The 23,897-nt window shown below is 32.6% G+C and overlaps 1 protein-coding gene across 1 annotated transcript; it reads right to left on the reverse strand.

Moving 5' to 3' along the window:
- Nucleotides 1-16,534: 16,534 nt before the first annotated feature.
- Nucleotides 16,535-23,548, reverse strand: LOC130960877 (cell division cycle 5-like protein). The gene is made up of 4 exons (XM_057886377.1): nucleotides 23,117-23,548; nucleotides 20,961-22,667; nucleotides 18,149-18,430; nucleotides 16,535-17,507 (listed from the first exon to the last, which is right to left on the reverse strand). The coding sequence occupies exons 1-4, from the start codon at nucleotides 23,291-23,293 to the stop codon at nucleotides 16,764-16,766; spliced, it is 2,910 nt and encodes a 969-aa protein (XP_057742360.1). The 5' UTR covers nucleotides 23,294-23,548; the 3' UTR covers nucleotides 16,535-16,763.
- Nucleotides 23,549-23,897: the final 349 nt, after the last annotated feature.

The raw sequence follows: 23,897 nt of genomic DNA on the forward strand, positions 1-23,897 counted from the left end.
TACTAGGATCTTTTAGATATTCAGCAATTAATTTTCTCCAATCATCATCATCCCATTCATCTAAAGCTAGCGCCTCTCTTTCATCAATGAGCACTAAAATTTGACGGAGTCTTGCCAGTTTTTCTAGCGTTTTAGGAAGTACCTTGTATCTCGATGAAATTTGGGCTAACTCATTAGCAATTTCATTCCGAATCCTTGGAATATGAACTAATGAGACTTTCCGAAAAGATGCCAGCAACTCCCATGCTGTCAATAGATACTTTTGTAACTTCTCATTATTGCATTTGAACTTTTTTACAGCTGTTTTAAAACCAACTAAGAATCTTCAAAGATTTGGATATCAAAAGCCTCTTTACCAACCAGAATTTTGAGACCCAATATTAAAGCCTTGTACTCAGCCACATTATTCGAACAAGGATATTTTAGTTCGAAAAAAAATTCTGACGGAATATCTTCCAATGAAATAATTAAAATTCCTACTCCAGTGCCATATTTATGCTTCGAGCCATCAAAATATAACTTTCAATAATCAACTAGCATATCGACTATGTTTGTCCCCTGGTCATTGGGATTATTCGAATAATCCACTAAAAAATTTACAATGACCTGACCTTTCACAGCCTTAGCTAGTATATATTGCAAATCAAACTCTATTAAAGCCAACATCCATTTTCCTAATCGACCTCTTAGCATAGGATAGGATAACATGTATTTGACTAGGTTATTCTGAGCAATCACATTAACAGTTTTTGTAACTATATAACTCTTCCATTTTGTGCAGGCATAATAGAGAGATAAACACAATTTTCTCGATGGGTGAATACCTCGTCTCAATGTCAGTCAAAACCCGACGAAGATAGTAAATAGTCCGTTCATGTCCTTCCTCATCATCCTGAGCCAATACACATCCAATAGTATTCATTGATGCTGCAATATATAATTTCAAAGGCTCATAAGGATGAATAGTCAGCATTACCGACACTTTAGACAAATAAGCTTTAATCGACTTGAAGGCCTCCTGATGCTCTTTACGGTCCATATAAACTGTATTTCATCTTTAAGTTTTACTAGGGGTGCAAATATTCGAGTTAGACCTGAAATGTTTGATATAAACCTTCTAAGATAATTAACCTTTCCAAAAAAAGATTGCACTTCCTTTTTCGATTTAGGAGGAGGTAACTTTAAGATTGCGTTAGCCTTGTTTTTATCAATGGCAATTCCCTTCTTGTTAACTATAAACCCTAGGAAGTTTTCTGCAGACACACCAAATACACATTTCAAAGGATTAATCTTTAATCATTTTTTCCACAATGTTTTAAACGCCTGCCTCAAATGATCAAGATGTTAATTTACGAAACTTGACTTAACCATAACATCATCGATATAAACCTCCATAAATTTTTCAATAAACTCATGGAAAATAGTATTCATGACACGTTGATATGTCGTACCAGCATTCTTTAAACCGAATGGCATAACCACGCATTCATATGTCCCCAATGCTCCAGGGCATCAAAAAGTAGTTTTGGACACATCATCCTCTGCAATAAAAATATGATTATATCCTGAGTACCCATCCATAAAACTCAGGATTTCATTACCCACAGCAAAATTGATTAACATATCTACTTTGGGCATAAAATATTCATCTTTCGAAGTAGCTTTATTCAAATTCGACAATCAATGCATACTCTTAGAACCTCAAAAGGAGGATGGAACTAAATTATCTTTTTCTCATCTCTCAAGTGAAACCTCAAAATGTAAAGGAAGTACTTGACGATCCTTCATGGGTCAAGGCGATGGAGGTGAAACTGGTCCAATTTGAGAAGAATGAGATTTGGACATTGGTGTCAAATCCGAATGGTAAAAAAGTAACGAGTACTAAATAAATTTTTCGAAATAAATTGGGTGAGAATGGTAGTATTGCTAGAAACAAAGCTAGACTAGTAGCTCAAGGGTATGACCAAAAGGAAGGCATTGACTTTGATGAGTCTTTTGTTTCGGTTGCAAGGATGGAAGCAATAAGATTATTTATGCAGCCCACAAAGGGTTCAAGCTTTTTCAAGTGGATGTTAAATGTGTCTTTTTAAATGGAATTATTAATAAAAAAGTATACATAGCAGAACCTTCCGATTTTAAAAACAAGAATTTCTCAAACCATGTTTTTAAACTCTCTAAAGCTATTTATTATTTGAGACAAGTTCCAAAAGTTTGGTATGAAAGAATCTAATGATAATTTCATTCTTGTTCAAATTTATGTGGATGACATTGTATTTGGGTCGGCTAATGAAGCCTTGTGTGTTGATTTTGGAAACTTAATGACTAGTGAGTTTGATATGAGTATGATGAGAGAACTCATATTATTTCTAGGACTTCAAATCAAACAAACTCCTAGTAAAATTTTTGTGAACCAACATAAATATGCCAAAGAATTGGTAAAGAAATTTGGTTTAGAAAATTCCAAACCAATGAGTACTCCAATGTATCCAAACTCTAAACTTGAGAAGGATGAAAAGGGGAAAGACGTGGATGAAACAAAGTATAAAGGAATGATCGTATCTCTTATGCATCTAACTTCCTCTAAACTGGATATTGTTCAAAGTTTTGGAGTTTGTTCTAGATTCTAATCACAACCTAAAGAATCACATCTTTCAGCTGTAAAAAGAATAATTAGATACATTAATGGCACTACTAACTTTGGTCTTTGGTATCTCAAGTCTGATGAGTTTTGTGTAGTAGGGTATTGTGATGCAAATTTTACTGGTGACCGATTGATAGAAGAAGCACGTCTGGAATCTACCCTAAACGTGTGGCCAAGCAAGAAACATACTACCGTTGCATTATCCATAACTAAGGCTGAATATATAGCCACTTCTTCTTGTTATTTTCAATTAATATGGCTTAAAACACAACTTGTATAGTATAAATTGCAAGTCAATAGTATCCCTTTATTTTATGACAATATGAGTGCCATAAACATTTTTAAAAATTGTGTTTTCCACTCAAGATCTAAGCACATTGAAGTGAGATTTTATTGCATTAGGAAACATGTGGTACAATTGACATATAATTTATAAAATCTGAGGATCAATTTGCTGATATTTTTACTAAACCTCTATCTGAAGATAGATTTTGCAAGTTGAGAAAAGTATTGGGCATTGTTGAGTCTGATTTTCTAAATTAAGTTGATGATGTAGCTCTCTGTGTGTTTTTATCTTTCAAGTTGATAGAAGATAAAACTGGATAGATGATGACTCCTTTTATGTTCTTTGAATTTCAGACTGAGTGTTAGTAAAATTAATTAATTTAGGTCAAAAACAGAATCTTTGGTAGACCATTATGTTTCTTTAAAATCACCATTGGACCCAAAAAAAAAAAAAGAAGTTCTATTATATGATGTGGTTCTCATCGTTTGTATTGATCATTTACATTAAAAAGAGTATTTGCTTTTAGGATTTCTCTTCAAATTAAATCATATTCAAATTTTTAAATTTTTATACAAGACTTGTCTTATCAAACTGCTTGCTTGCTTACTCATCTTTTTTAAAACACCTTTTCATTTTATTTAATCAATTTGTGTTTTCAAAATTTTCAAAGCATTTATAACAGTTATCACTGAAAATCCCTCATATCCTCCAACCTCTACTATTCCCACTACCACATTCATTGAGTTTAATAAAAATGAGAAAGAAAGTTGTAACACGAAAAGGCACATGAACATTTTGTGCTCCATGAAATTTTTCTCCTAAGGGTCAAGCTCACACTCATATCCATGACTTACATTCTTCCTCACACTCATCTCCTATTCCCAAACTAATGGCAAGGGCCAAGAACACTTCTCGTCGTCCATCTCAACACCAACTGACACTAGACCTTATAGGGCAAAAGAAAAGAGACCCATGGGTGATGAAGAGCCTAGTACGTCTCCACCTCCTCATTTATCTTCTTGTCCTCAAGGACGTTTGACACCTTCTACTCACTTTTTTAAAGGTAATCGAAGACCTTTTTTCAATTTTGTGAAAGAACCCACAAATTTTGATCATATTAATTTTAAATCTCATTTCGGTAAACGTCTTCATTCTCACTGTGACCGTCATCATTTTTCATCAAGTATAAACTATGAATTTCATAAAGTTGTTATTTATAAAAGACCTATATGTTTTATATTTGTAGCTAATTTGAATGCTCTAACTGATAAAAGAATTTATTTTAAAGAAATCTTTGTTTATTTGGACTGGGAGAAATTTTTGAAATCAGAAAATCAAGCTATCCTGATTTAGTTAGAGCCAACATGTATTATCTTGAAGAAAGTGTTCACTCTTATGTTAAAGACCATGAAATACATTTAAACAAAGAATACACCGGTGATGTCCTAAATTATTACGATGTTGGTGTCAATGCTTACATCTCTAAAAAATTGGATAATAATCTGGATATATCATACAAGTATTTTGTGACAATATTTTTTCATAGATGGTATGACTCCTAATCACAAAGTTTTAGGTTCTGTCAAAGTCTAACTTCATTATTTTATCACCCACATTTTCATGCCTCAAAGCGGTTTATATCAATGGGTTACCCTTTGTGACACACTAATTTTCTATGCAATATTCAACAAAACTAAAATTTTATTTACTTATTTAATGATGCTTCATATGCATAATTATATTAAAAATGATAAAAAATATTTTTTTAGCATATGACATATTTTTAACTTATATCTTTAAATATTTTGTTGTTGATATGAACGATGATGTTTCTTAAAGATTGTGCTTCGTTTGTGCACTCCATAAATGGAACATTTACTTATTAGTTAATACTAAATAAGGAGTTTGATTGTGCTTTGTTTGTGCACTAGTGTTTGATTTATTTAAACTATAATCAGACTGCTTAATCTGATTTTGTTATGTTATCTATTTTAATTTATTGATTAAATAACACTCTTATATATTAACTTCAATCAAATTCGTGTTATTTTTAATTGGCATTTTTTTATGTGATTTCATTTTTTGTGGGATATCTTTTTTATTTTAGTCTTTACTTGAGATTACCCAATAAAGTTTACATTAATGAAACTATATGTCAAATTAACGAATTCGACGCTTGATCAGAAAATGTTAAGTATATATATTTTTTTATAAATGATGTAGAGTATAATAATAAACAAGATAACTAATTATTTATCTTATTTATTCACCTGTATAAATTGATTAAAAATATTTCAGCTATAATCTAATTAATATTTTTGGTTATTAAGTATATGTTGATTATTTACTTTTCCCGTTTTTTACTTATTTTTTTATATTTTCTTTTTAACATCTCTTTTATTTATCTTAATTGTTTTTTGATGTTGAATAAAACGTTGTTGTGTATATGCTTTTTATTCTTTCTTTTTGGTTTATTTAATCAAAAATTACAATTTTCTTTCATATATATATATATATATATATATATATATATATATATATATATATATATATATATATATATTAATTTTTTACATATAACAATTGTTATTTTTGTTTTATTTTTTATTCTATAATAAATTAATTTTCAATTTTTTTACTTATCTTTCTAATTATTTTTTATATTTGTCTATGATGAATAACTTTTTAGAATTTTTAATCAATCTTATTTAAACTTTCGTTTATGTGTTATTTTTCTTTTTTTTTTTTTTGGTATTCAAATAAATCTCCAGTAGTTCTATTGAATAGAATTGATATTTTTCACCTCTATTTTATCCTGCATTTGTCTTTTTACTTCTTTGTATAAATGTATCTTTGTTTGAACCGTTTCATTTTGATAACTTTCAAATAATTATTTTATATATTATTGAAATTTTCTACCTTTTTTATGTATACTTATAACTTATCACTTTTTTTGATGTATTTGTTATTATTTTGTGGTATCTAAATTGTTTTCGTATTTATTTCGATACTGACATATTTTTTTATATGCGTCTTCTATTTAATTTAATAGTTTTTTATATAACGTTACAATCGATTTTCGCCTTTCCGGTCGATATATCATTTTTTAGGATTTGGATTCTCTAAAGTTTGAATTTCACTTTAGAGAATAAAGTGTGATCTTCTACTCTTGAATAGTTTTTCTTTCATATTTATTCTTGGTCTCACCTATGAAATTAATGGTGAGAGATCACACTTTACTCTTTAAAGTGAAATTCAAACTTTAGAAGATCCAAATCCCATTTTTTATTATTTGGTTTATCTATTTTTTTCGTTTCTTTTCTTTAATGGTAATTTATATATTATCATGTATAAAGAATATATTTATCGAAGTCGTACTTCTGTTTTTAATACGCTAATTTTTTTTATCCATTTTATTTGGTTTCAAATGTTATATATTCTTTTGTTGATTTTTATCATTTTTCTTTATCATTATTTTAATTTTCATTTTTTACATTTCTATACTTCCCATTTTTTTATCAAATAATTAATTCCTTTATCTTAATTTCCAATCTCTCTGATTTTTGTTTTTATTGATCTGAAATTAAATTACCAATTATTTTATTGTCAACCTTTTAAATTGATAATTTGTTATTTGTGGTTATATACTTATATATGCAAAGGTTTGAAGGAGGAAAATTATGATGATGAGCTTTTGGAAGTGTAATATGAGTCTGTCAATTCTTGTTTCTCAAAGGTGGAAGAAATTATATTATTATATGATATCTCTGAGATGTATCTTATTTTATTAGTTTAATAAATATTTAATTAAAAGAAAGTTAAATGATTATTTTAAAATATAATCAATTTGATGGAAATTGGTTTTTAAGAAAATAAAATGTAAAAAATTATATTATTATATGATATTTTATTTGTGTAATGTGTCTTATTTTATTGGATTAATAAATATTTAATTAAAAAGAAGATAATGATTATTTTAAAATGTAACCAATTTGATGAAAGTTGGTTTTTTTGAAAACAAATCAGAATTCAGTTCTCTCTTCCTACCTATGAAGTCTTTCTTTTTCACTTACCATTAATACCTTAATTGAAGAAAGAACTAAAAAGGTAAAGAAACATACAAAGTGAATTCTTCTTAATACCATTATTATTATGGATCAAAGTTAGTAACTTTTCTCGTTTCTATTTGTGACAATCATAAATTTTAAGATTTTTTCTGTGAATAATAATTTTATAATATATATTAAAATTATATTAAGTTTAACATGTAAAGAGAAAACTGAATTTTGATTTGTTTTCGTAAAAATCAACTTTAATTAAGTTGGTTACTTTTTAAAATAATTATATAATTTTTTTTAATTAAATATTTATTAAATCAATAAAATAAAATACATCACACGTATGAGACATCATATAATAATATAATTTCTTACAAAAGGTTCCTTGGGATTTATTGGATGAATATTGGAGTAGGGATATTGATGGTAGTTATGAAAGCTGTAATCTTATACCTAGACTTGTTACTTGGTGTCTTGTGAAGCAAGAAGATAGAGCTGACAAATGCATTGTTCATTACTTGAAACACAAGTTGCTGGTAAGGTTTTTCACGTTGTTCAATTGAATTATTCATCGCATGTATGCTTGACAGCAAATATTTGTCATTGTTGCCGCTTTATATACCTTGGAGAAGTAAGTTATGTTTTATGAATATCAAGTATTCAAGTTATGATAACTTGATGCATTGTGTTTGTACTTTTTAAGTGTTATACTGTTAAGTTAAAAGTTAATCAGAGTATTATTAGTTAAATTTAGGATTAAGTATGATTTTAGTCCCCAATGTAGAAGCCGAAAATCGATTTTGTTTTTGGTCTTTTTTTTGCTACAAAATGATTCCTAAGGTTTAACGTAATTTTAAAATCATCCTTCGGATATTTATACTTTTATCCTCTATCATAATTTTGACATCTCCTCTCTTGTTCTGCTTCTTCATCTTCTTCAGATTATGCTCTGCTTCTTCATCTTCTTCAGATTGTGAAAAATAGACCAAAATAAAGAAATTCAAGCAACATGCACTTTGAACAATAATCAACAAATTTAGCAACAACAATATTCTAAATTCAAGCCAAATCAAAAGCAGAGATTCATTAACAGAGCATGACATTCGGATATTCCACAGCAAATTTATAACAAATTCAGATATTCCACAACAAATTCAAAATCACGAAGCAAAAAATTCAGATAATTCACAACAAATTTCACAAAAAATTCAGAAGTTCCACAAGAAATTCAATTCACAGAAGAAGAAGAAGATAACAAATTTCATAATGAATTCAGAATCACTAAGCAAAAAATCAAATATTCCACTACAAATTTCACAAAAAATTTAGAAATTCCACAAAAAATCTAGTTCACAGAAGAAGAAGAAGAAGGAAAAGAAGTGGCGAGCGATGAGGGTCGTAGAGCAGCGGCAAGGATGCGGGTAGCAGTGCGAGCGGCGAGACGAGGCCGACAGCGAAGGCGAGGCAATGACGTCGGCGAGGGCGAAGAGGAGGAGCAGAAATGGCTCGCAGCGCACGGTGAGATCCAGCGGCGAGGACTGAACGACGAGGAGCAGGAGCGGCGGCGGCGACGGCGAGGAGCAGCGGCGGTGGCCCTTAGCTTTCTCCCTTCCGATCTCTCTCTTCTCTCTTAGCTTTCTCCTCTCTTGCTCTCTGTTTCCCCTTCCGATCAGAGGCGGCGGTGCGACAGTACAGCAGTGCGGCAGTGCAGCGGTACGACCTTCCCTCCCCTCTCTCTGATTCTCTTTCTTCCCCCTTCCTCCTTTCTCTTTCTCGTTGTCCCTCCCCCGATTCTCTTTCTCCATCTGATGCCTTTCTTTCTTTCTTTTTTTTATTTTATTTTATAATTTTTTAATGAAGGGTAATTTGGTAATAAAAAAATAAAATTGGTAAAAAGGATGCTTTTAAAACAAACTGAAATTTTGGGGACCATTTTGTAGCGAAAAAAGGCCGGGGACAAAATCGATTTTCGACCTCTACGTTAGGAACCAAAATCATACTTAACCCTTAAATTTATGATCACTCAGCTCTTTTAATCTATAAAGTTCCTGCAGTCTAGTCCCATAGTCCTTAGCCGTATACCGTTGGCAAAATGCATAACTACAAGTTCCCCCAAGACATAAAAAATATGTTGCACCAATCAAAACCTCAATATGCAAATAGAACAAAGTTGTAGAAATAATTGACATTGCTGTTCCATTACCATCTCTGATATGGCTTTGCTTATGTTTGTCTTTGCTTATGCAAGTTTTCATTATATTTTTTTTGACATAAGAAGGAACTAACGGTTGAAGAAAAAAAAAAGAAGAGTTTTTGCACAATTTTTGAAAAGAGAAAGTCCTTTTAAATGAGAACTTGTAATGTTCAATAATAACTTATTACATGCTAAGTTATTATAAAAATAAATAATTATATGAAATTTTAATTAATTAAATAATTAAATCATAATTAATTTATTAATAATTATAATAATTAAATATATTAAATAATTATATTTTTATTTAATTAATAATTTATATTAATTATTTATATTATAATTAATATTGAATATTACTTATATTATTATATTAAATTATAATAATTAAATTTGTTAACATAAAAAATAAATTTAGTTTTTACACCTTACAAAATATTTTTTTGTTGGGTTGATTATTTTTATTTATAAAATTTAAAATGATAACTATATTTAAAAATTAGCCGTTACAAAATTAGCCGTTGAAAATTAGCTGTTACTATGTTACCGTTATTATTAATGAATTAAATATTTTATTACACTATATATACTACTTACATACACTTATATTCTTACACTTTCTTTTACTCTTCTTCATCTTATTCCAAGTTTACGAAATCAAAGTTCTGCTGATATTAGTTTTTGTTTGAAAAAATGGATTCAAACCAACTCAACTCTTTTTTCAATTATTTACAAAACTTTTCTCAAACTCTAAATACCCAACAATCTCAATCCTCAAATCTCAAATTCCAAATCAAAACTTCACACTACCAAATACATTTCAAAATCCAAATCCACAAAATCTTCCTAATTTCAATTTTTAAACTCCTTATAATAATCAATTTCCTATATTCCAACCACAAAATCAAAATTCACAAACACCACATTTTGTATTTTCATCCATATTTAACCCCTCTATCGAAAATGTTACTCCACATCCATTTCCAACTCAATTCAGTGCATCAAGACATAACTCATCTGGTGTTGGTGGTTCTTCTAACCCATTCTCTCAAACTCTGATACAATCTAGTCCAAATTCGCAATATTCAAATTTTGTCAACTCTCGTGGATTAGATGTTATCGACCTCAATGATGATGATATTGAAAATTAAAGGCAAGATAATATTTAACACCAGCATTGGAAAGAGGATGAGATGTTGATCAGTGCATAGTTAAATATTTTAACTAACCTTATAGTTGGTACCGATCAAAAGAGCAAAATATTTTTTAGTCGAATTCATAGCTACTATGTAGAAATTTATAGCGACGTGACAAGAGGAGTAGTTGCATGTAAGAAACGATGGTATAAGATCAATAAGGCTGTTGCATAATTTGCTGGTTGCTACGATCAAGCTAGTCGAAACATAAGGAGTGGTTCGAACGCTGATTATATAAGGGAGTTGGCCTATAAACTTTATTCCACAAATTATGGTCAAAAATTCATTTTTGAGAGGCATTGGAATATGCTTTGTTTGGAGTAAAAATGGAGAAGACAACTACCTATACAGAGTGGAGGCTCAAAGAGAATTAAAATTAGTTCAACTGGAGCATACTCATCATCGTCAAATTCAAAAATACCGTTGGCTGACGAAACCAGTGTGGACTCTCGCGTTCGCCCACAAGGATCAAAGAAGAGCAAGAGAAAAGGTAAGAAAAAAGCAAAAATGTCTGAAAATTTTAGCAAAAATAAATCATTGATTGTTAAAAAACTATCTCTCATGAAAGATATTAAGAATGTTAGAGAAAAGAAACTAATGGATAGGAAAAAAGAAAGAGAAGAGGAGAGGGAACATAGAGCAAAGATTATGGTAATCAAAGAGAATGAGTTACAAATGCAAGCGACAATGAAGAACAAGAATTACAAACTCAGGGGTATATTAAAGAAATGGAGATAAATACAAAAGAAAGGGGAATGGAAAGAATGGCTAAGTAAAGGGAAAGAGAAATGGATATGCAAATACTTAATGCTGACACGTTTACAATCAGTGAAAAATGACGAGCTCTTCACGAGATTGCATGTAAGAAAATATTCAATAAATGGTTTGCTTAATGGTTCCTTGTATTCGTAGAGTTAAGTAGTATGTTTTATTTTTATTGTGTATTACTAGTATGTGATGTAGTCTGTTTTATTCATTTATGATGTAACTTTTTAAATTAGTCAATATTATTGTACCATTATTGTTTATGAAAATGACCGTTGCAAAGCTAGCCGCTTTAAACTTAGACAAGAAAAAATTAGTCGTTAAGTAGCCGTTGCAAAACTAGTCGTTTTAAACTTAGACAAGAAAAAACTAGCCGTTAAGTAGCCGTTGTAAAATTTGCCATTGAGAAGTAGCTACTTGTTGCGGACACACTTATAAATATCACCTATCAATGATTCAACAACTCCATTTCAACTCTTGTTTCTCACCTCAAAAGAATACTAAAAAATACATTTCAAGATATGGCTAGAAATTTTGATGATATGTTTAATGAGACTTCGTTTGGTAAAAAAAAAGACGTTAAGATAACACACTCATGGATAATTGGATCGATGAGTATTTATTCTAAGATTTAGAAGAAGAAGATATCGATAGAAGCTCTATCCCAACTCCTCGTAGATGGATCAACAGAGATCAAGAAGCAGGGAATGATCACCTTTTCCATGATTACTTTGCAGATGAGCTGGTGTATAATGCTGGCATTTTTCGATGGAGATTTCGAATGAGAAGACATGGAAAGGTATGTACATGAGTGGTTATCGTGGGTTGCAACCATAGTACTTGAGGTTATAGCATCTTCAGACCTTTGGATATGACATGCGTTCTTTAGAGTTTCTGGTTCAAATAACAATATCAACGTGTTAAATCATTCTCCAGTATTCGATGATATTCTAAATGACCGTACTCTGGAGGTAAATTATACTATTAATGGTAATAATTATACTATGGAATACTATTTAGCAGATGGTATTTATTCTGAATGGGTCACATTTGTCAAATCAGTCTCAAAGCCACAAGGAAAAAATGCAAATTATTTACACAATACCAAAAAGGGCAAAGAAAAGATGTGGAGCGAGCATTCGGAGTGTTGCAAGCATGCTTTGCAATTATACGTGGTCCAGCTCGCTTTTGGAAAAAGAAGAAGCTTGCAAACATAATGAGAACTTGTATTATATTACATAATATGATTGTTGAGAATGAAAGAGACACTTATGCAGGAAATTTTGCTCAAGATTTAGAGTATGACGATGTCGAAAACGGATTATTACAACCTCAATTGGGAAAGGAAGATTTTGCACCATACCATCAATTTCTCCAAAATGCCCAATTTCGAAATACGCAGCAGTATAGACAGTTGAAAGAGGACTTGATTAAACGCATATGACAATTTTACAATGCTTATCTTCAACTATAGAGTTTAACTACGTTTTTCTTTGTACTAAGTAATTTTACAAATTAGTGTAATTTAAATTATATATTGTGTATTATTGTTATATATGAATTTTTTAAATATTAATATCTTTTAATAGTGAATTATTTTTGAATTTATAAATTTAAATAATATTATTAAAAAAAATAGGAGCTATATTAATTTTAATTATTTTAATTAATTAATTTAGTGGGATCACAATAGGGACTAAAGTTAGTTCCTCCTAATGAAGAAAAGAGAGATACTTTGAATTTCTATTTACTATTTATGATGCAAAAGTTGATGTGAAATTACTTTTTAGGGTAAAGTACTAAATTAGTCCCTATGTTTGGGCGTAATCCTGTTTTGATTCTTAAGGTTTAAAGTGTCCTATTTGAATCCAAAAAAGTTTCATTTAGCTTCAATTTAGTCCCACCGGAAGTCAAAGATAAATAATTAACGAAATGTCCTACATGACAACAGTATAAGAACAAGTTCGATAATCTAGAGAATAAGTACAAGCTCCAGAGGCACAAAATCAACTGTGGATACATCAATACATTTATTTATCATTTTTCTTATAATTAAAATGAAATATTTTTTATAAAACTAAAAAAATATTAAATACATGTATTGATGCATCCACGGTTGATTTTGTGCCTCTGGAGCTTGTACTTATTCTCCAAATTATCGACCTTTTTCTTATACTGCTGTCATGTAGGGCATTTCGTTAATTATTTATCTTTGACCTCACGATGGGACTAAATTGAAGCTAAATGAAACTTTTTTGGATTCAAATAGGACACTTTAAACCTTAAAGACCAAAACAGAATTACGCCCAATCGTAGGAAACCAATTTAATAATTTACCCTACTTTTTATGACAGATAAATCATAAATAAAAATTAGAATGAGTTTCTACTGGAGATGCTCTAATGCCTTGTTTATAAGCATTGTTTACGATGCTTATATTGACAATTAAATGTTCTTCCTTATAATATTTCAGCCAATTAGGAAGGGTTTCTAACTCCATGTTCCCCTGTGCATTATTCAACTTGATCATTTTATTTATGCCTTGGGGTACTTAGAATTACGCATGCAAACTTTTATTGCAAAACTCATGTCATTTCCTACGAAGTATAGATATTGACATTGACATGGATATGAGCAATGTTACATGTATTACTCTTGTACACCTTCCATTTTTAAATTTGAAAGTGAGTTAAGAAGAGAGATAATGCAGAAAAATTACTTTTCAATATTAAGAAAAAGAAGGTGTTCAATTAAGGTGTACAATAAAATAGTGCAAGTATCATTTCTCATTCTCTACCATTGTTGTTACTTGCTATGTCATGACTAATGAGTACACTCTTCGAAAAATATGTAATGTTGGTTTGGCATTAGGTATTTGGTTGAAATTCTAAATACTGGAATTGGTCTATCAAAATAAATTATCAAAACCATGTGGCCTTGAATTTGATCTGTGTCCCTCGTGTCCATGGCAGAAAGTTACACTTTTAATTGGATACAAATGAAGGTGTGTCCCATTCGAATCATAAGCATTTCATTTAGTGGAAGCACTTAAATAAGTTATTGTATGTGCTTTTGATATTTCTTTACCAGGGAGGAAAATTATTATAAATTGCTCTTTAAATTTGCTTTATTTAGTTTATTCATTTTTATTTTTATTTTCTCATGATTTTAACTTTGAAAAAGTAGGAGGAAAGAAAGAAGAATTAATTTAAAATTCACATTTTAACCTGTGTTCAATCTGAACGAAATATTGAAATCCTCTAGGAGTCTCACTCTTCAAACTAATAACCTTGTTCGCTGCAGATCCTGATGATCAGACTTGGCTCACTGATTTCTCCAGATGGTTCAGTCTGTCTTCCCTAGAAGGCTCTCCATTTTGATTGAGTTTGTCCAATGGCGAATCATGCTGGATGCATTCCAGCCACTTATTTACAAAGACAAGCTGCTTTCCTCTTACTGCATTGTTCTTTCAGTTTTATCCGTCAAAGAGGAGTAAATGCAGGCCACTGCAATTGTCCAACTTCATGCTCGTGTTTTAAAGAAAATCAAGATTCAGAGCTAGATTCATTCTATAAAAGAAAAGGATCACTAGCACTTTACAAGTGTGTTCAAGCACATCTTCCTACTGAGATCTCTATCAACCATGAACTTTAAAACAACTTTCAGTTATGGCCATTGAGTCCTTATTTGCTACATCATATTGGATAAAGCTAGACTATATAAGACTTGATAGTGATAAGTTTGGAATTGGTAGTTCAATTAAAAGTTTTCAATTGAGAATTTCTTGTAACGAGTTTAACTTTTGGCCTCTATTTGGTGTAAAAGTAGATAAAGCTTTTTGTACAAGTTTCCTTCCTTCTCTCTCTAGCGTCGAGGATGGTACTAATAAGAAAAAAAAAAGTCAGAGACAATTTTGATTTTGACCAAAGACGTGATGGTGGAGGTAATGATGATGATGATGATAGAGTAGCTAGTGAGTGAAAGAGGGTGTTTTATGAGGGCAAAATCGTAATGCAATTAATATTTCACATAAAAAAAGATAATTTTAAAATGACTTCTAATGTTACGGATGATATTAATAAGAAAAAAAAAGTTAAAAGATGATTTTAATTTTAACCAAAGACATTACGGACGAAAAAAATACTTAACCCTAAAATGCAACTGAAAAATAAAATCGCAACCATTTCAAGCAAAGTATAAATCTGACCAGAACAATAATGGTACCAAGAAAACATTTAGGCTGCCTTTGTTTTTGTGGATAGAATATGATACTAAGACAATAGAGCAGAGATACTAAAAATTATTCTGTGTATTGTGTTTAGATATAATATACAAGATACTAATGTCCTATATTATGTTTGGATAGACATGAACAAAACTAAAATATTATGTAACATGACTTAAAATAGCCATGTGATCCCAATTTTTCTGCTTAAGTACAAACTAATTTAGCTCAAAATTATGCACTAACATAAATAAAATTCTCTGCACTAACATAATCGAAATTCTGCATCAAATTTTCTGCACTAATTTGCATAAAAAGTTATGCACTAATTAAACATAACACAAATAGAATTTACAATTTTTTCAACATAATAAAATCCAAAACAATTCACAGTATCATTGTAAAAATTTAAAATTCTATCAAAGGAAAGAATGTATGTCTTCTTATATAATTTTCAAATTGACAAATCATAAAACAATAAAAACGAAAAAAAAAATGAGGACAAAGAGAAACAAAATTCTGTTTAATAGAAAAATAAAAATAAAAATAAAAAGCAATAAGAGGAAAGGCAGAGTAATACCTAGTTATTGATTGAGAAAGAGAATAAAGAGAGACCGAGAAAGAGACATAGACAGAGAGCAAAAGGAAGACATTACTTGGGAAAGAAGTGAAAGAAGAGGAAGAAGAGAACAAAGAAAGAGAGATCAAGAAAAGAGTACCGAAAAAAAAAAGAGAGAAAGAAGAACACAGATAGAGAAAGAACCGGGAGAAGAGAGTATCTCTATGAAAACAAAGATGCAAAGGAGAAGTTCAAATTAAGGTTTTTTCGTAAGAAAATAAAGAGGGTAATAGTGGAATAATAAAAAATATCTATAAACAAAAACAAAAACAATTTTCATTAAAAAATCTTGTGTCATCATTGTCCTTCATTTAAAAGTTGACACAAAAATGAAAAAAACTAACCTGAAAATAGTGTGTCCATTGTCCATGTCTCTCTGTCCAAACACCTTTTAGATATTTAATGTCCATGTCTCTGTGTCCTGTCCACAAAAACAAACGCTGCCTTAATGTCAAAAAATAATTCGAGATAAACGGGTTATTGACAAAAAGTCCAACACTGCAACTATCCAGTCCAATAAAAATTTGATAGATGTGTATGGAGTATCGTGGATTAGAATCTAATTTCTTGTAAAAATCCTATGTCTTTATCAACCAAGAAAGAGCACATAACATCCACTTAGTGGAGGGTTTGAGAGGACAACACAATCTATGACAAATTACAGGCAAGCATATGAAAATGCTCATACAATGTATAGGTTCACCATATGCTACAAACTTTAACTGGTGATCATCTCAAGAAAAAAAACTAATTGCCATCAGAACTGGGTTGAGCTTAGTTTAATTGCCATCACCAACTTGCATCTCATCCCCTTCATCAGAAGCAGTGGTTTTTTCTGGTGTGCTATCATCATGTGAATTTTCAGCATCCATAGCTAGATCTTTGTCCACCACATTTCCTACTGTAGCACCCTCGTCTAATGCTGTCTTACCATTATCGATGTGACCATCAGTGATGGTACCTTCCACTTTTCCGGCGTTAACCTTGGCAACAAGTGTAGCATCTGGCAGTTTTGCATTAGGGTCATCTGTTTGCTTTATATCATCAGAATCCACATCCACGTCATTTTTCTGGCTAGCAGTGGTCTGGTCTTGCACAGAGCCCGCTTCACTTTCATCACGAGACAGATCAGTTGCTATAGCAGTTTCATTTTCTTCAGCGAGAGGCGCAGCTTTAAAATTCTTTGAATCCTGTGCACCAGTTTTGTCAGCAACAGTCTCTGTTGACTCATGAGCACGGTTGTTTGCTTCGATTTCTTCTTGCTTTTGTGCTTGTACCCTGTACTGTTCCATGACATTTTGTATCCTTTCCACTTCTTCCATAAGATTCCCATACTTGTATTGCAAAGTTCTCTCAAGTTCCTTTTGCTTCTGTACTTCCTCCCATAGATTGTTTATCCTGTGGGATGCTGCTAACTTCTCCTGCTTTTGCAAAGCTTCAAAGCATTCTAATTCAGTTGCAGCTATGTCCATTTGCTTGAAAGTAGCCTCAATTTGTGGCCAAAGACTGTTTTTGGCTCTCATCTGAAAAATGGAATAGCTGAAGTATATTATTCAACATTGTGTACAGGCACAAAGGACTCTTTACAGACAGCAAAATCAAACAAAAGGAATTTTCTTTCCATGTGTCCTTATCAATTTTGATTCATGAAGGTCACTGCTTCCAACTATTTTCAGTTACAATTTTCAATTTTAAGTAACAAAAATTGTGTCAATAATACCTCTAGGATGTGTTCTACCCCAATGGGGTGCAAATATCCTTACTCCAACGAATGTATTAATACTGGCTTTATAACATTAAATTGGTGAGTATTCAAGAAACTCAACCTCTGTCCTAGCATGAATTCTATGTCCAAATTGTTTGATATAGTCCCATCACTACTCCACCTACCCTTGTATAACTCTCACCTCTCGCATAACAGAATGCATTCCAGACTGCAGAACCCATCCTAGCCAACGATTCACTCAATCACTCCATACTCTATTTACAATTGATTAGGTGAGTAGGTTCCTATCAGTTTATCTAAGGCAAAAATAGCATTGTTCAATTACAAAACTAACTCAACCAAGGTGATTCTAAGTACAAAGCCAGCTTTTAAGCAATAAAACATAATCAGAACTGACTGAGTTAAAGGCATTTGGCATGGAGAATGTTAGTAACATACCTCATAGCCTTGAGTGAGGAGTATTGCCTTCTTCTCAAGCTTTACAACTTTCTCCTTGCCATCGTCCAACTTTTTCCTCACATTCTCAAACTCATTCTGCAAAGCTGCCAGCTTTTCCATGTTTCCAGCAACACTTGAGAGACCATAGGCTTGACGGGTTGGAAAGAACATGAGATCATTCAGGCTAGTCCTGTGTGCTTCAATAAATTCCTCAAGGGGTGCACTTTCATGTCCCAGTGCTACCCGAAGATAATGGGCCTCATCCTTTATCAACTTATCAGCCTAACCAAAAAAATAAAAAAAAAAAAAAAACAATGCAAAATAAGTATCCTTAACCCGCTTACAAGAGAAAGTTTGGATGACAACATAATAAATTATAATAAGCAAGGTAATTAGCCAGCTAATTCAATACTCAGAGGTTTGTTATATTTTAGTGCCATTTATGATATGGACAAAAAGACATACATTGCAATATAGTCAACATTAACATTCCACTCTTTTTCTCTTTCTCTTTTTATTATATTTGTGAGAGGGGGGTGGTAGAACTTGACAATCAAACAAGGAAGTGTCCTTGAGAAACATTACCAGCAAACACAACCCAACATAATTAATTAATTGCAGGATTATAACGGAAAAATGAGACTGTCAGATCAACTAGCACAGCATGAAGTCATAATTCATAAAGAGAAAATATGTGTTGATGTCACAATATATGACCTAAAAGGAACCCTAAAAAGAGTTGCAGGGCTATTTTTATAACATTCACTGAAATAACAAAAATAAACAAAAACCTACACATCAGATTAAACGCATACCTAAAAAGAGTATATTAATAAAGGACAGATATAGAATAGGTGTATAACAAAATCTCCTCAGTGGGAAGAAAACCACCAAAAATCATTTGGGAAGTGATATCTGAGTATTAAATGTCTAGGATAGGTATAGACAGTGTAGTCAAGCAATGTTGTCAATATAGATTCTACCCAAGATTGAGATTAGAAACATATGTACAACGTGATGGTAACATGGATCACAAGATCTTGCCTAAACTGAACACATTTAAACAAATAGTTACACGTAAAATGGCGTAAACAAGCAAAATAGACATACAATCACATTTAACAAAATTAAACTTTGATTTGACATGTATGAGAAATAATATGAAATAATCAGCATTAACATAATAACAAATCAATATAAAAGGCATTAATTCTAATGACCCGAGAAATTAGGACATTAAAAAGAAAAATACCTAACTATTGGTATGCTTTATAATCAAAGTCACAAAGAAACCCAAAAGGGCAAAAAAATAGAAGGAAAACAAGTCACAGTAAATAATCAGAGTTAAACGAGAAATTGGGAGAGGAGCAAAGAACTCAAAGGATGGATGTGTTTTGTTTTAGTGTACAAAAAACTGGGATCCTGAAAAGATAGATGGTGGCAGGCCCAGCATGTTTAGGTAGCATAATTCCTAATATCTTGCATGTTTGCCAATCAATCATAAAGCCTACTCACCAAACTGAGTACCCTTGTCTGTTTTAGCATTGCCCAATGGCTAGTTTCTTATGGAATAATTTATTTAGCATCTTTGATAAATGTTAGGTGTGGCCGGCAACTCTAGATATATTTTTATTGACTAGATTTGTTAGTTTGGTAATAGAAAAGAAGCAAAAATTAAGTGGACCAGTGCAATTTTTTCACCACTATCTGGACTCTCTGGTTGGAGCGTAATGTACGCACCTTTAGTGACAGATTCTCTGATAAACATATCTTATGGGATAAGGTTAGACGCTTAGCATCTTGGTGTAAAGCTCAAGATCTTTTTAGACGTTTTTCCCTCTCATACATGTTGAGAGATTGGGGAGCTTTACGTTTTTGATAGGTCTTTGTTTGTGTTTTGCTTTTGTATATGGGAACCCTGTTCCCCTCCCCGCTTTTTTGTATTTCTTTTTCCTAATCATAATTGAAAGATTTCAATTTTGACAACCACATTATGAACAATGATATCTTACCCAGTAAAATAATAAATGGATGACAGATGCATACAATGTGAGGTCATAACACAACTACAATCATTATATAATGAACATGGAATTACAAGTAACATTTAACTAATTCCTATTAGAAAAACAGGAAAATCGTTTATAAAACAGAAAACATTAAAGACATTATGACATAGTAATGGTTACCTGCAAATCACAAATACAAATCACACCAACGAACAAAGCACAATCACATTAACACAGGCCACAGAAAATCAGAGCCTACCCACTTTCAGGATGCACTACACAAGCACCTACAACTTAGATATGGAGAGCAACTGACACAAGCATCTCAGGTGCAACGCCACTGCACTTATGCAGATCAAACAACACCCCATCAACCATCCCTAAACTGCAAAAGAAAAAAAATCCTAATCCAATTCAGCCACTAGATGCAGTGGCTTACTGGCACATTGCAGTTGTGTGATCCAACTGCTTCTAAGCAAACAAATCAACCCTAGTCCCTAGCACAATCTCATTAAATAAAACGGGTGGCTCATTGTCAGGATCTACAAACTACAAACCTAGCAGAATTTTAGAATTGTTCAATCCTATACGTTAGTACACAACCTTAACAATGATTAGACTTATAGTCTTCAGGTTAGTGCAAAACAAGAGGTGTATCCTCCACAACAGAAAGCAGCATTTCAGCGAAGGGCGAGAATTGATCATGCTACTTACTATCTATCAGCGCAAAAGCCACGAACATGTGATATCATCACAAAAGAAGCTAAGGGAAGAAACTAAGAAATAGATTAGTAAATACATACATCTTTCATCTCCTCTTCATGAAAGTCTTCTATAACAGGAACAACAGGCTCATTTACCACACGCTTAGCTCCTTTCTTTTTCTCCTTATTTACTTTCTCGTCAAGCGGATACTTAGCATTGTCATGCTCCAGCAAAGCAAGAAGCTCCCTTCTTATCATCTCATCAGCTTGCTCAATTGAGGTTGGTGGAACAAAGGAACTCTTGTCATCAGCTCTAACCAAAGAATTTCTTATAAGCTCCAATGATGCAGCTGGAGGCCGAGGAAGCTCCCTTTGAAGGACTTTTGATCGTTTCCTAAGTAATGCCTGTTGCCTTGCCTCTTCTTCTGCCTTTTCTCTAGCTATTCTATCTGACATATCCTCTTCAATCTTCTCCTCAGGTTCTTCAGCATCTTCTGGAATGGGCTGCATGACAATCTGGTACTCATTTTTGGGCTGTGGAAGGCTTCCTAAACCAGAGCACAGACTTCGTCTTATTTCAGCTCTTTGTAGCTCAAGTTTAGCGCGCTCATGCATATCCAAATCCTCATTAATACGAAGCTCATCCCTGAGAGGAGTTCCCTTCGGTGTCATGCTAGCGTAACCATCTCTTGCAGGTGTCATGCCAATTCTGGGAGTGAGACCTGCAACTCCAGGAGTTGCAGAGGGAGTCAACAATGGATTTGGGGTCTGAACCTCTTTTCTCTTAGGAGTGACCCCAGTAAAATCCGAAGGATGCAACTCCGGGTTTTCTCCCCCTAATAATGGTGTCTGGGACTCCCTCAACCTCGCCAGGTTTTCAGCTTCCATCATGACAGCGTCTCCTTTACTAGCCGGTGTTCGCTGAGGGGTTCGTAAAGGAGTCATTCCCCGGCCAGGTGTTTGTGCATAATTTGCTAGAAGAGCACGTGTTGCAGCACTACCTTCTCCAAATTCGTCACTCCCAGCTAGGTCATTGGCATAACCCATCCTTGCAATTTCATCCAGTTCCTGGTCAGAAATCTGGGGTGGCGGAAGCATCAGTTTGGTTTGTTTCCTTACTGTTTCCGGATCATTCAACTTATTGGCGTGTAGTATAGCAGATGGGGCATCTTGCCTCTGTGCAATTTTATTTTTTGCAATGTCTTGCTTTCTTAACTGTGTCTCAACATCAATCCTTCTTTTACCCTCAAGTTCTTCTATTGTAGTTGGGAAATGGGGCTGTTCCACGGGTCTGTCTTCATCAGCAGTGTCAAAAAAACCAGGAGGAGGCCTTTTCTCAAAAGGGATTTCTGCATTATAATCAATGCCTTTCCTTTTTCTCCTTCGCTGCCTGACATCAATTCCCGCAGCCTTCAGTTCTCTCTTCTTCTGTAAAGAAGCAAGTCTTCTGGCTTCCTCAAGCTGTTTCTCCCTCGCTTTCCTTTTCGCCTTCTTTCCTTTTGTGTTGGCTAACCGGGCTCGTGCTTCGGAAAGCATCTCCTTTTCATCTTCGTCCATATCAACAGGATCTGGGCGTGCAGGTTTTGACTCTGGATTTGGATCAATCTCCCCAGGACGCAACTTCCGAGGATCATCGCCAGGTTCATAGTTCTCATCCTTTACACAGGCTGCGTCAAGGAGCTTCTCGTATCGCTCAAGACACTGAGAAGGCGTACGTCCTACAATAGGAGCAATCGTTCTCCACTGAGTGGGCATAAGCTTAGCAAGATGAAGCAGCTTCTCATCCTCTTCTCTAGTCCACTCAGTCTGCACACAAAAAACAGCATTATAATAGAAGACTGATTGTAGAAAAACACTTGTTGACACAAAAAATGCCGTTAAAGGGTTAAAATGCAGGCGCATCCAGACACATTAAAAAGCAAGCCATAACTATAATTAATTACTTATTAATTAAATAATGGCATTAGGGCAGTCTTACAATTATTTACATTAAACATTATCTGAGTAAAACCTAATAATCAAGCTTTATCAAGGAGCATTACTGGCAGCACAACCATCCATTCTCACAAGAGTCATGTCAAAAAGCATAACCTTTCAATCAAACTGAAAACATCGAAACTTTTTTTGTCCTTCATATTCAAAAACCCTATTATACATAAACTTGATGCACAACCAAAAAAAAGGTAAATAACATACAAAAGACAGCAAAAATAAAATAAATAAATAGATAATAGATATAAGGTGGGTAGGATTACCTTCTTGATGGAAGGATCGAGCCATTCGTACCAGCGAGCCTTGCATTGCTTAGCGGATTTACGAACCAAAAGGGAAGAGATTCGAGCCCATTGGTTCTTGCCATATTTCATAACAGCTGCTTTCAGGATCTCATCTTCGGTGTTCTTCCAAACACCGCCCTTTATCATAATCCTCATCTTGCCACCACTTTCTCTTTATCAACCTTCGCTTCTTCAAATTGTAGGGTTTTGCTTCCCTAACTCCAACCACAAAACAAAAAACGACGAAACAACCAGAACAGAAGATATTATTTACCTTTTATGTTTCACTGTTAAGTGGTAACGCTTACAATATGTTATTGTTGAAGACGCAAAACCTTGCTAGGTGCTGCTGACTCCTGCTACTCTACTCACGTATCGTCAGCCAAAAGAACCGTCGTTCTGTTTTTTGTCAGGAAAAAAACCCGTCAAGTCAGGAAAAAATGCTCAGCTTCTATTGGGCCTCTTATTATGTCCCGTTAGGCTCAAATTTAAAACCAGATCGAAGCATTTTTTTTTTTCAAAAGAAGGAAACCTCCTGTGAGTTTTTTTTTATTAAGAAATCAATGCTAAAAGAAAATATATAATATTTGAACCTAAAAACAAAAATTATAATATAAATTCTGGGATAAAGAAATTTTTGTTACTAATATTTTTAAAAAAAATTAAAAATATTTCTAACATTTAATTTAATTTAATTTTATATTAACATTTTAAATACGTTTCAATTTTATTTTTTCTTTTAATTTTTTGATTGTCAACA

The sequence above is a fragment of the Arachis stenosperma genome, chromosome 2 (genome assembly GCF_014773155.1).
Source record: "Arachis stenosperma cultivar V10309 chromosome 2, arast.V10309.gnm1.PFL2, whole genome shotgun sequence".
Classification (NCBI taxonomy): Eukaryota; Viridiplantae; Streptophyta; class Magnoliopsida; order Fabales; family Fabaceae; genus Arachis; species Arachis stenosperma.

What these genes read in the sequence shown, in the direction of transcription:
- LOC130960877 (XM_057886377.1), bottom strand. Translation starts at nt 23,293, where the DNA reads ATGAGGATTATGATAAAGGGCGGTGTTTGGAAGAACACCGAAGATGAG. An exon ending in TCGATCCTTCCATCAAGAAG is followed by an intron (nt 22,668 to 23,116) that starts GTAATCCTACCC and finishes TTTTGTGTGCAG; the next exon opens with ACTGAGTGGACTAGAGAAGA. An exon ending in TCCTCACTCAAGGCTATGAG is followed by an intron (nt 17,508 to 18,148) that starts GTATGTTACTAA and finishes TCCATTTTTCAG; the next exon opens with ATGAGAGCCAAAAACAGTCT.